Raw genomic sequence first — 14,033 nt, 5'->3', positions numbered from 1 at the left:
AACACAATCTGGTTAATGACTTGCGCGGTTATTTTCCGTGCCAATCGACTGCTCAACCAAACCACTCAATAATTTATTAATTAATCAATTAACCAATTAACTCGTTAACCAATCAGCTCACTCGCCAATGAACCAATTTAACCGATCACAACATGAACACACAAACCAATAAACTCATAAACCAATCAACTCACTAACCTCAGGTTTTTTTCGGTAAAGTCACGTAGGTAAAAATAAATGTTCAATAATCTAGCTGTGACGGTCCCACCTGATGACGAAGACTTGTGCTGCCTCCGAAACGTCGTGATTTATTATTTTATTTCTATCATATAAATTATTTATTTCACAAATTTGTGTTTATTTTTTATTTATTTCCCCCTACGTGCCTTTACCGAAAAAAAAACTAAGAGTATGAATCCTTGCAGTCACGAAAGCTTCAAATCTAGAACTCTCACTGACCAATTATCTAATGAACCAATCGCGCGATGAACTCATTAACCAATCGGCTTCCTCTAAACATAATCGCTCAATTTAATTCATTCAACCAATCGGCTCTCTAGGCCAATCACGTGCGTGATGACCCCCCCCCCCCCAACCTCATAGACGAGCGGCGACTCTCGATGTAAAGCTTTCGTAACTGCAGGGATTCATCTTCTTGGTTCTTTCGGTAAAGTCACGTAGAAGGGAAATAATAAAAGAATAAAAATAAAACAAAATAAAATACAATTCTCACTACGTTTCGGCCACAACGCAAGCAGCCGTCCTCAGGTGAATAACGCTGTCTCCCCGACAGACCTGGTTTTCACCTGAGGACGGCTGCTTGCGTTGTGGCCGAAACGTCGTGAGAATTATTTGATGAAGTTTTATTTTTATTATTTTATTACTTCCCTTCTACGTGACTTTACCGAAAGAACCAAGAAGATAGCGGCGACTCCTCACTCATTCCCCAGCCTCTCCCTCCTCTGCCCCGCTGCACCCCCCCATCGCTGCATTAATCGGGACCTCAGCAGGTGTTGTGGGAGCCCGCACCCCGGGAGGTCGCCGATCGTGGAGGTCACCCAGGAGGAGAAGGAGCAGACGCGGGTGTACACTCCGGGGTAGTGTGCGCGCCCACAATCCTTCCCCCACGAGATGACACCCTGAACGGTCCCGTCGCACACCAGCGGGCCCCCAGAGTCTTTCTGCGTGTACGGGGGGGGGGGGGGGGGGGGGAGAGGGATGGGCGGAGAAGAAGGAGATGGAACGGAGATGAAAACGACTGTGAGATCGAGACGCACGCACAGTGACCTCCACCATCGGCCCTGGCACGAACATTCCTAGAATTTCGATTTAAAGCTTTCGTGACTGCAGGGATTCATCTTCTTGGTTCTTTCGGTAAAGTCACGTAGAACGAAAATAATAAAAATAAAACATAAATTTTTCTACGTTTTATTTTTATTATTTTATTATTTTCCTTCTACGTGACTTTATCGAAAGAACCAAGAAGATGAATTCCTAGAATTCTTAGCATCATCGTCGTCGTCGTCACCATAATAATCCTGTGGACATCTGTCCCAAGGCAGAATCATAATATTTTTTTACTCGACGAATTCGATGCGCTATCCAGCTCTGTTTCACAGATGCCCAACCAAGTAAGGCACCCGTACTCAAATGTCAACAACGCAACTACCACCTCCTCCATCCCCCCCGTTGTTGTCGTCGCTGATGTTGTTGGAGGGGCGATTGCCTCCAACTTGTCCTTCACGAGTGCCCTCCGCAGAGGCCCAGTGGACTGAATTCTGGCTCCAAAGTCACGGGGTTGTTCTCTACTGGTGGAAGGATGCCACCGGAGAACACGGAGTAGTTGTGGCTTTCCTCGAAATGAGAGAATAAGCGAATTAATGGGGAGCATGGGAGGGTGGAGGCGAGATTTGTGGAGCCGTGAAGTCGCATTCTCATCATGGAAGGTGGGCGGTGGTGTCGGCGGAGGGATGCAAGGCACCGGGGCTGCTTGGTTAGACGCATTCGGTGGCCACCTGCTGCAGGTGCTGGCTAAAGCAGCCCCTTGGGATAGACTTGTCTAATTGGGCGACTTTAATGCCGCTCCAAACTCATACAAAGATAACAAAGATCCCCCATATAGCCTGAACAGACTGTAGGGGCAAGTGCTGTTAGCGAGCACTTATGAAGGCCAGAACGGTACACGAGGGGGTGGGTGGCCAACACCACGCCCGGCCGCCTTTGTCTCCCCAGTGGCGATGTTTACACACCGCACCAAGTACTCATTTAAGGCTGAGTCGACCTAGGGGAGGCCCAGGACCGGTTCAGATAATCGTCACTGGTGTTAGCCGTAGTGCAGCGCGCTAACCGCTACACCACCGCTCCCCACTCATACACACACTCTCATGCACACCCTCACCACAACATTTACCCTCATCACGCACCCCTCACGCCCCTCACCCCCATCACCCCCCCTCACCTTGCACGCATCTCTCCCGCCTTCCATGAACCCGGCACAGAACATGGAGTTGGTGAGCGCGGGGCCGTAACTCTTGCGGCAGAGGTGTTTGTCGATGACGGTCACGTTGAGGCACTCCGAGGACTTGGGGAAGATACCAGCTGGGGGGGGCAAGGGGGGGGAGGAGAGGGGGGGGGGAGCGGGGGGTTAGTCACGGCGTCTCTTTCATGGGCGTTCCTGTGCGTGTCCACGTGTGTGTCTATATCCACGTGTGTGTGTCTATATCCACGTGTGTGTGTCTATATCCACGTGTGTGTGTCTATATCCACGTGTGTGTGTCTATATCCACGTGTGTGTCTATATCCACGTGTGTGTGTCTATATCCACGTGTGTGTTTCTATATCCACGTGTGTGTGTCTATATCCACGTGTGTGTGTCTATATCCACGTGTGTGTGTCTATATCCACGTGTGTGTGTCTATATCCACGTGTGTGTGTCTATATCCACGTGTGTGTGTCTATATCCACGTGTGTGTGTCTAAATCCACGTGTGTGTGTCTATATCCACGTGTGTGTGTCTATATCCACGTGTGTGTGTGTCTAAATCCACGTGTGTGTGTGTCTATATCGACGTGTGTGTGTCTATATCCACGTGTGTGTGTCTATATCCACGTGTGTGTCTATATCCACGTGTGTGTGTGTCTATATCCACGTGTGTGTGTGTCTATATCCACGTGTGTGTGTGTCTATATCCACGTGTGTGTGTCTATATCCACGTGTGTGTGTCTATATCCACGTGTGTGTGTGTCTATATCCACGTGTGTGTCTGTCTATATCCACGTGTGTGTGTCTATATCCACGTGTGTGTGTGTCTATGTCCACGTGTGTGTGTGTCTATAAGTGGGGAGGAAGTAGTGGTGTAGTGGTGCGCATGCTGTGCTAGGAACCTGGTGACCCGAGTTTGATTCCCGCTCACGGCTAACACCAGTGCTGGTTATCTGAATTGGTCCAGGACCTCCCCTAGGTCGACTCAGCCTCAAATGAGTACCTGGTGCGCTGTGTAAAACATCAGCACTGGGCGACCGGCCGTGGTGCTGGCAACCCACCCCCCTCCGTGTGCCACAGTGCCGGCCTTCGTAGCTGCCGCTTGCTAACAGCACTTGCCCCAACAGTCTGTTAAAGGCTACACGGGGGATCTTTATCTTTGTGTGTACACCCGATGCTTCACGGCTGACTGCTGACGAGACACCGAGCGGCGAAGCCGGTCCCAGAGTTGCTGCTCGTGGTCGGACCAACGCCGCTCAAATGATGCGCGCCCAGAACGCCGTTGGGGCTGACGGGATGTGTGGACAAAAACGAAATCTTACGTGAAAGAGGCGGAGGTAGAGGCCTATAATCTGTCTTCTTGGTTCTTTCGGTAAAGTCACGTAGAAGGGAAGTAATAAACTAATAAAAATAAAGCAATAAAATAATTACGTTTTATTTTTATTATTTTATCACTTCCCTTCTACGTGACTTTACCGAAAGAACCGAGAAGACGAATCCCTGCAGTCACGAAAGCTTTAAATCGACAAAAGCCTATAATCTGCTTCATTTGTTAAAGAAGGTCCACGGCCCGAAACGCCGCCCATTATTTCTTCAAGGCGGGATGTAAATCGGCCCAACTCACTCTCAGTCTGCCCCCACCCGGCCATGGAGCAGCGGTCCCCGGGGCGCGGGCACGAGGCCGCCAGGGGGATGACGGAGACGCTGGGGCCCAGGCGGGGGGCGGGGGACACCTGCAGCAGGGCCAGGTCCCCCTCGAACGACTCGGAGCGGGGGTCGTAGGAGGGGTGCACCACGTGACGAGTCACCCGCGGGTCCCTGGGGCGCACGGGACGCAGGGTCCGCTCGCCCAGAAGCACGCGGGCCGTGCGGCGAGCGAGGTTCAGGCTGCGGCGGGGGAGAGGGGGGGGGGCGAAATGAGAGCGGGGTGGGGGGGGATGAGAGTGTATAATGATAGTGGTGGTGATTGGGGTGCTGGTGATTACAACTGGTCAAAAAAAACAACATTTTTCTGGCCTGGACTTTTGCAGCTGAGAGCTCTTGGCCAGTTCTGCTACACGAAGACCCAAGTCGGCCGAAGACATTTAGGACCCTGGACCAAGCCCTCCAGCCCTTGTCAGGGCTACGGCTCAGTGTCACCAGTGGTCGGGGAGAGATCCCCTAGGTCCAGCCAGAGGACGCTGGGAAAGCAGGGAGATTAGACAGCCTGCAAGGTCCGGAGGCTTGTACCTTCTCAGGGTAACGGGTGAGGGGACCATATACCCCCTTTGTGTGATAGGGACGGTGTATTAAGATAATAAACAATGTGTGCCATAAAGAAGTTTAGAAGTCCGTCCTTTACAACACTACATTTCGATTTAAAGCTTTCGTGACTGCAGGGATTCATCTTCTTGGTTCTTTCGGTACAGTCACGTAGAAGGGAAGTAATAAAATAATAAAAATAAAACATAATAAAATAATTCTCACGACGTTTCAGCCAAAACGCAAGCAGCCGTCCTCAAGTGGAGAACAGGTCCGTCAAGTAGACAGAGTCTGAATGACACTCCCCAGGCTTGGAGCGACTATTTAAGCTGGGATGGAGGGGCGAAGAGCGTCTTGACAAAATAATTTGCATATCAAGAGGAATTTAGCATATTTATGGGAAATGCAGATATGCGATTAGCACTACTTGTGAAATGCGTAGGAGGTTTGGCGAGGGGTTTAAAGTCATTATGCCCGTGCATTATGCAGGATTAGCAGCATCAAAGGGAGGGAGTAAGGTCAGAATTAATAAAGGGAAGGAATGTTAATAATATGGCGCCGCAGCAACTAATATGCTTATTGACTATACCTTGTCACATTACACTATGTGTTATACATTATCATGACCCCAGGCGATTTCGCTGGACCTCCACGTCCCCCACTCCCTCCCCCGCCTCCCCCCCCCCCAGGTGAGCTCACCTGGAGAGGCAGTGCGCCGCCGTGAGGATCCAGTCCGGAGCGACGAGAGCTCCACCACACACGTGCTCCCCGCGGTGGTTCACGATCGAGGCGAGCCACGGGTGAGCCAGCGGGGGGCAGGGCTCACCGCCGTACATCTGCAGCGGCGCCTTCGGCTCGCCACCTGCGTCTCACCGACACCATCCCCAGGCACCGGCGGTTAGCGCGGTTGGCTACGTACGGTGTGAAAAAATTCACCCGTAAAAACAAAGTTTTTCACTATAAATCCTTTATATGCGTGGCGGCTAGAGTCCTCTCGTCCTCTGGCTTGAGACGGCTGCCACCTATGGGTCAGATGATTGCCTGCCACCATTAAGCAATTGGCGATTAAATATAAAAAACATTTCCCTAAAAAGTGTCAAGTTATGGAAAAAATCCAACTCGGGATGCCGGGTTCATAGTGCAGCGTGCTAACCACTACGCCACCGCTCCGCCCAGCCACACGCAAAACAAAGACAAAGATCCCCCAAATAGCCTTAACAGACAACGCACGCATAACAACAACAACAACCGCCATTCGCCACTAAGTGGCGGTGACGTCACCACGACGCATGTGCCAGGCCATGTGCACCTTGAGGCGACACAATAGCGTACACGCACTGCCGTCCATAGCACGCGTGTCGTGTCCTGTGTCCCGTGTCCCATGCCATGTGTCTCGTAAGCCGTGTCCCTCATGTGAATTAATTAGGAGACAGGGGCCATAGCTTTCCCCTGGAATGTCGTTTGTCATGATCACAGTTCGCACACGAATACGCATGTTTGTTTGTGATTAGAAACTTTAAACATATTTTTTTATTTGACCAGGTAAGGTCCACTGAGCTAAAACTTAATTAGGAACTTTCGTGACTGCAGGAATTATTCTTTGGTTCTTTCGGTAAAGTCACGTATAAAGATAAAATAATAAATTAAATGAAATACTAGCATACGACGCTTTGATTGCGACACAAGTATACTAGATTTGCGTTTCTATTTAATTTATACCTGATGATAATTGCTTGTGTTGCAATCGAAACGTCGTATGCTAGTATTTAATTTAATTTATTATTTTATCTTTATACGTGACTTTACCGAAAGAACCAAAGAATAATCCACTGAGCTATTTCGCTCTTTTTCAGAAGCCACCTGGCCACAGATGACAGCTCAACGAAGCGGCTTATCATTTAGATATTTATAGCAGCCAAATACCCTAAAAGCATCCCGATTGTAAACGTGGAGGGGAAAACCAAAGGACCCAGAGATAAACCCACGCGACCTCGGGGAGAGAAAGCCGCGCAAACTCCAAATATACATAATGTTACACATTTATAAATAACGCGATCTGACCCCAAAACCTATATTATGAATAATATTGGTCGTGAAAGCCGACGTGTCCAAATATACAGCAGACATCAGCGTCAGGATCAAACCCACGACCTCCTGTAGACCTGGCGAGATAGTTAACATCTCTTAGCCACCTTGACACCCCCGACTCCTCAATGCCACACGCGCTCTCCGTTTGTTGCTGATGAGCGTTGGGCACCAACCGCGTTTCCATGTCGCGTTACTAAATCGTCGCGTTACGAATTCGTCGAGTTACGGAGTTGCGTAATTGAGTCGTGTTACTGTGTCGCGTTACCAAGTCGCGTTCTTAAGTTGTCCCCAATGGACCGTATCTGCCGCTCCAGGATGACTTCTTCTACCCACTAGAGGCAACGCCTCCTCTCAATAAAACCGATTTGGCAATTACCCACCCATTGACTTGAACACAAAAATTCTTAGGTTTTTTCGGTAAAGTCACGTAGGTAAAACATTAAAATTAATAAAAGTAAAATAAAATAAAAAATCACGACGTTTCGGAGGCAACGCAAGCTTCCGTCTTCAGGTGGAACCGTCACAGCCACGACAGCTGTACAGTACTTGATACAGTGATTTTTATTTTATTTTACTTTTATTAATTTTAATGTTTCACCTACGTGACTTTACCGAAACAACCTAAGAATATGAATCCTTGCAGTCACGAAAGCTTCAAATCTAGAATTGAACACAAATCTCACCTGGACACACGAATGGTAGTCGCTGGAGCTGGCATATAAGATTATCTCATTACTACCCCCATCCAACATGTTCCCTGTCTTTAACGTCCCCAGGAAGGAGTGGTCCACCCTCAACACAATTCAGGGCTTGACGCGACCCATACCTCGCCAACCTCTACCGACGGGACATCAGAGCCAATCCCAGCTATGTGCCTGCGGGGTGGAGCAAACCACGCACCGCATCCTAGAAGTCTGCCAAATCCACAAGCTCGCCCTCAACACAGCAGGGCCGGAAGCGACCGCTTGGCTTCGAGACTTTTGCTAAATAACGAATAATGTTGATTTGAAGCTTTCGTGACTGCAGGAATCCATACGCTTTGGTTCTTTCGGTGAAGTCACGGAGGTAGAACAAAAATAACAACAGATCACGACGTTTCGATCGCAACAACAAGCGACTATAATGCCTCGTCGTCCACAGCAGTCGGATTCTCTCACCTGAAGACGGTCCCTTGTTGTTGTTGCGATCGAAACGTCGTGATCTGTTGTTATTTTTTTTTCTACCTACGTGACTTTGCCGAAAGAACCAACGAGTAATTACTAATAAATTGCACCACTTCGTGGCGTAACCAAGTCACGTGGCCAAGTCACGTGGCCAAGTCGCGTTACCGCACGGCACTGCCCGTTTCTAGTCACGTGACCCCCGTAACGTGACCCCCGTAACGTGACCCCCGTCACGTGACCCCCGGTGCACGAGGTGTCAGGGTGGAGTTGCCCTCACCTGCGTTGGGAATGAGCAGCGCGGAGAGAATGGTGAGAGGGACGAACAGCCAGACACCTGCGTGGGTCACGGAGACACGGGGTCAGATGAGGCACGGGGTCAGATGAGGCACGGGGTCACGGGGTCGGAGACACGGAGGCGTGGAGTACATGGGTTCGGAAGCCATGGGACACGTGCGGTCAGAGACGAAGACGCAGTGACAGAGTCACGGGGACGGGACGAGAGACACGGAGACACTCGCGGACACACGGAGTCTCTCACGGACAGCAACACACAGGGACAGAAATAGGGACACGGGGACAAAGAACACGGGGGGGGGGGGGCAGACACGGGTGAGTCTCGGGGCAATGTGTGTATGTGTGTCTGTGTATGTGGGAATCGGCAGTGTGGTCGTGAGCGCGCTGCACTACGAACCCGCCCACCCCGAGTTCGATTCCCCGCTCACGTGCCACCGACAGTGGTGACGATTATCTGAACCGATCCTGGGGCCTCCCCCTAGGTCGACCCGGCCTCAAATGAGTACCTGGTGCGGTGTGTAAGCATCGCCACTGGGGAGACAAAGGCGGCCGGGCGTGGTGCTGGCCACACAACCCCTCCGTGTGCCGTTTCGGCCTTCATCGGTGCTATTCGCTCACAGCACTTGCCCCAGCAGTTTATTAACAGCGATACGGAGGAATCTTTGCCGTCCTTTGCGTAAGTTAACCAAACGGCCATGGGGGCAGGACCCTCCTAAGAACGAATGCCGAGACTCCCCGCCCGCCACCCTTACACAGAGTCTCGGAGCCAATGCCACTGATGGATTGTAATCAAAAGTTCCGTTCCAGTCTTTCCGTTTCCTCTTCCCCCACGAAGCTAGGGGGGTGCAGAGGGGATAGGTTAAGAAGGAGGGAGGGGGGGGGTGTTCACACAGAAGGACACTCACCTGTTGTCGACATGGCGAGTTGCTGGAGGAGGCTGAGTTGATCTGTCCTCACACTCGGTCGGTTCGGTCTTTATAAAGCCGAGAGGATGTGTGGGTGGGGACGCAGCGGAGGTGAGTGTGGGGGGGGTGGTCTTTGTATTTGAGTGGAATGTGAGTGTGGGTGTGAGTGGGTGAGGTGTGTTATCTCGGTCATCTCAGTCAGTCGACCCGTGGCACCTGCTGTGGTCTGCCCCGTGACCTCCTGCCAGCGGGCGTTCGACACTTCACGTGGCCTCAAGGTGCACATGGCCTGGCACAAGCGTCGTGGTGACGTCACCGCCACTTAGTGGCGAATGGCGGTTGTTGTTGTTGTTGGTGTGAATTTGGTGAGTGGAATGTGAGTGTGGGGAGCGGTGGTGCAGCGGTTAGCGCGCTGCGCTCCGTACCCGGCGACCCGAGTTCGATTCCCGCTCACGGCCACCACCTGTTGACGATTGTCTGAACCAGTCATGGGTCTCCCCTAGGTCGACTCGGCCTCAAATGAGTGCATTGTGTGAACATCGCCACTGGGGAGACAAAGGCGGTCGGGTGTGGTGCTGGCCACCCACTCCCTCGTGTGCCGTACCGGCCGTCACCGGTGCCACTCGCTAACAGCACTTGCCCCAACAATCTGTAAGGGCTATACAGGGGATCTTTGTTTGTGTGTGTGTATCTGATGTTGCGTTAGTGCGAATATTTTAGTTGGGTGAGGTCACCGATTCCCAGGAAAATTCCCCCCCTCCCCCCATGCCCCCCTCCCCTCATTCCCCGCTCCCCCCCAATTCCCCCCCTCCGGTTTCCCACAACGAAATTCCCACTTTTGTGACTCAGAGGTGACAGAGCTCACAACAACAGCTCCGATCGCACGCGATGGCCTCCTCGTCGAGCTGCCGTCTGATTGCGGCGAGCCCGCCGGAACCTCGCTGATGAGACCCTCGAATGCCGACACCTCAAGAGTGGTGCTCGTGTTGGAGCCAGTGTGCCCCCCCCCCCCCCCCCACACAGGAGGAGACGGTTGTATTTCAGAATCAAAATAACATTCATTTTCTTACTCATACTGGAGGACTCCGATGAGATGTAACGGTCTTTTTAAATCCTTTATATTAAGTTCACTTGCTTGCTTGCTTACGACCGTGCAAATCTTTCGGTCGTTTTTTAACCCACTTCCCGTGATCCAATCGAGCTGACATTTTGCACACAGACTCGTTGTGCGTGACAATTTTTTTTCGTGAAAATGTTTTTTCCAAAATTTTACACTTTTTAGGAAAAAATAAATTATATTTAATTACCAATTGCTTAATGGTGGCAGGCAATCATCTGACCCATAGGTGGCAGCCATCTCAAGCCAGAGGACGAGAGGACTCTAGCCGCCACGCATATAAAGGATTTATAGTGAAAAACTTTGTTTTTAAGGGTTAAATTTTTCACAAGTTCACCAGTGTGTGGACAGCTTATGGAATGCGTACAAAAAAAATAAAAGTTGAGATATTCAAGAAGGAAGACGCATATTGCCCAATAAACATTGAACGTCGAGGGCCAACGTTGCACCAACGTTAGCCCAACGTTGCGCCTCTACGTTCCAACAGCATGCCAACGTACTCGATCACATCGGTCGTGCTCAATGGGTGCCCGCCAATTTGAATGGGCCGTCTGAGTTGCGTCTTCGACATGCGTGTCGTTGTATGCAAGTCGACAAAACGTCGATTGAGATGACCCGTAATGCTGGATCATCACACACCGACCGCTCCCCCCTCCTCCCTGTACGAGCATCGCCATGCTCGGAGCGACTTGCTCTGGCTGCTAGAAGCCGCTAGAAATGCGTAACCATACCATCTCTCTTCTTGGTTCTTTCGGTAAAGTCACGTAGAAGGGAAATAATAAAATAATAAAAATAAAACATAATAAAATAATTCTCACGACGTTTCGGCCACAACGCAAGCAGCCGTCCTCAGGTGAAGAACAGGTCTTAGTCGCGACTCTAAGACTTGTTCTTCACCTGAGGACGGCTGCTTGCGTTGTGGCCGAAACGTCGTGAGAATTATTTTATTATGTTTTATTTTTATTATTTTATTATATCCCTTCTACGTGACTTTACCGAAAGAACCAAGAAGATGAATCCCTGCAGTCACGAAAGCTTTAAATCGAAATCATACCATCTCTGGTGGGACAATCGTAATAATGTTCACTTATTCACAAATACTTCAAGTATATCATCACATAATCCTACAAATACAAATATTCCTCGTATAGCCTTTAACAGACTGTTGGGGCAAGTGCTGTTTGCTATCGCCTATGAAGGCGGGCACGGCACAAGAGGGGGTGGGGTGGCCAACACCACGCCCGGTCGCCTTTGTCTCCCCACACACCGTACCAGGTACTCATTTGAGGCTGAGTCGACCTAGGGGAGGCCCAGGACTGGTTCAGATAATCATCACTGGTATTGGCCGTGAGCGGGAATTGAACTCGGGTCGCCGGTTTCAATCAGCGCGATTCGCTAAACGCTCCACCAACACTCCCACACACAACCACCACCATTCGCGACGAAGTGGCAGTCACTTCACCACGCTGCTTGTGCCATCCTAAGTGCACTTGAAGGCCATGTGAAGTGTCGAAGGCTCGCTGGCAGGAGATCGCGGGACAAATCCAGGTGCCATGGGTTGACTGTGAAAAAAAAATAGAGATGACTGGCAGATACACCACCTACTATGCCAACTTTCTGCTTTTTATCCGCCCGGTGCTCCGCTCGTTGTTGTGAGCGTTGCTCCTCCGCCCTCCGTTGTTGCTGGAGGGCGACTGCCTCCAACTGCCCAGTAGCGTCCTTCACGAGCCTCCTCCACAGAGGCCGATCTTGACACCGCTGGTACCAGTCTTCGGCAAGTCCACTCAGCTCCACATCCTCCTGTACCGTATCAGCTCCATCTCTTCTCTAGTCTGTGCTGTTTTTGGTTTTCCCTCTATATCTTGCCAAACAGAAGCTGTTTGGTGATGTGGTGGCTGGGTATGCGGGCTACATGACCCAGCTGTGCCCGCCGGAGGAACTCACTGATGGGACTATGTCCTTATCTTTTAACAAAAAACGTGTAAGCTCCTCGCAACACCATACAAAGGTAAAGATCCCTCGTATGGCCGCTTCGGACTGTTGTGGCAAGTGCTGTTAGCGAGTGGCATCTATGAAGGCCGGAAACGGTACACGGGTAGTGGGTGGCCAGCACCACGTCCAGCCGCCTTTGTCTCATTCGTGGCTGAGTCGACCTAGGCGAGGCCCAAAACCGATTCAGATAATTGTCAGTGCTGTTTTTTGTTTTTCGATTTAAAGCTTTCGTGACTGCAGGGATTCATCTTCTTGGTTCTTTCGGTAAAGTAGAAGGGAAGTAATAAAATATTATATTATTTTATTATGTTTTATTTTTATTATTTTATTACTTCCCTTCTACGTGACTTTACCGAAAGAACCAAGAAGATGTCAGTGCTGGTGTTGGTGACCGTGAGCGGGAATCAAAGTTTGGGTCTCTGGGTTAGCGGCGCTAAGCGCTGCACTGCCGCTCCCCACAAACACACACACAGATGTACACGCCGACACACACAATCGCACACAGATAGTACACACACACACAAACACATACCCACAGACGTGTCGAGAGAGAGAGGAGCGTGCTATGAGATGCCAGGTGTGGTTAGCTGGTGGCGTCACGGGAAATTTGCAGTAGTTAAAACTTTGGACCCCCCCAGGCAAATTGATTCCATTGGGGTGAGTGGGGAGGGGGGTCGTATTTCCTAAACGGATACGGCATATTCAAGAATTGGGCAATCAATTTAAACGTCTATGAATGATGTAATAACTTCCGAGAGATCGTTAAAATTGTGGGGTGGGGGGGGGAATTATGAAACCATCTCGTGACCATGTGCCGGCTGGATCGTGAGAGATGGCCAGCAAATTGTGGGAGGGTTTCATCCAGCAGTGGAGTGATCCTGGCCGATGATTGTGATGATGACGATCATCGTGATGATGGTGATGATGACGATCATCGTGATGATGGTGATGATCGATACGGTATATGTTTGGGCTAAAATCCACACACACACACGTGAATAACGATTGGATCTATCGACGATGACATTATGCGCCTGCCTTGCTGATGAGCGCTTGTCAAGGCGAAACCCGGACCGTGCCCCGTGTGTTTCTCGTGGAGTGTTTCTGCGAGGGACAGGGCCGCATCGTGAAGGCTGCGCGTGGCTCTGGAAAGCCAACAACTTTTGTGTTGCTTTCATTGGCTCGAGTCTGCTGATGAGATCCACAAACGGTGAAACGTGCCCGGAAGGGTATTAATTCTAGATTTGAAGCTTTCGTGACTGCAAGGATTCATATTCTTAGGTTTTTTCGGTAAAGTCACGTAGGTAAAAAAAAATTAATAAAAGTAAAATAAAATAAAAATCACGACGTTTCGGAGGCAACACAAGCTTCCGTCTTCAGGTGGAACCGTCACAGCACGACAGCTGTATCACTTGATACAGCTGTCACTTGATACAGCTATCGTGCTGTGACGGTTCCACCTGAAGACGGAAGCTTGTGTTGCCTCCGAAACGTCGTGATTTTTATTTTATTTTTATTTTACTTTTATTAATTTTAATTTAAAATTTTTATCTACGTGACTTTACCGAAAAAACCTAAGAATACGTGCCCGGAAGGTTGGACTGGAGAGATGCTTAGCAGCGTACACGTTCATCAGAGAACATGCGATGGTTAGCGACCTCATCGCATTGATCTCCATCCAATAGTGGAGAGACCGTGGTGCTGATGATGACACTGAGAGAGACAGAGAGAGGAACACGTGGACTCGAGATG

At 50.2% G+C, this 14,033-nt stretch overlaps 1 protein-coding gene across 1 annotated transcript; it reads right to left on the bottom strand.

Moving 5' to 3' along the window:
- Nucleotides 1–935: 935 nt before the first annotated feature.
- LOC144949489 (trypsin-like) lies at nucleotides 936–9,185 on the bottom strand. Its single transcript, XM_078879412.1, has 6 exons — nucleotides 9,173–9,185; nucleotides 8,251–8,307; nucleotides 5,422–5,584; nucleotides 4,106–4,368; nucleotides 2,459–2,598; nucleotides 936–1,181 (listed from the first exon to the last, which is right to left on the bottom strand). Exons 1-6 carry the CDS (start codon nucleotides 9,183–9,185, stop codon nucleotides 936–938), a joined length of 882 nt encoding a protein of 293 aa, XP_078735538.1.
- Nucleotides 9,186–14,033: the final 4,848 nt, after the last annotated feature.

Source organism: Lampetra fluviatilis, chromosome 54 (genome assembly GCF_964198595.1).
Source record: "Lampetra fluviatilis chromosome 54, kcLamFluv1.1, whole genome shotgun sequence".
Taxonomy (NCBI): Eukaryota; Metazoa; Chordata; class Hyperoartia; order Petromyzontiformes; family Petromyzontidae; genus Lampetra; species Lampetra fluviatilis.
The sequence above is the reverse complement of the archived record's forward strand: the minus strand, read 5'-3'. Positions and strand labels throughout refer to the sequence as shown.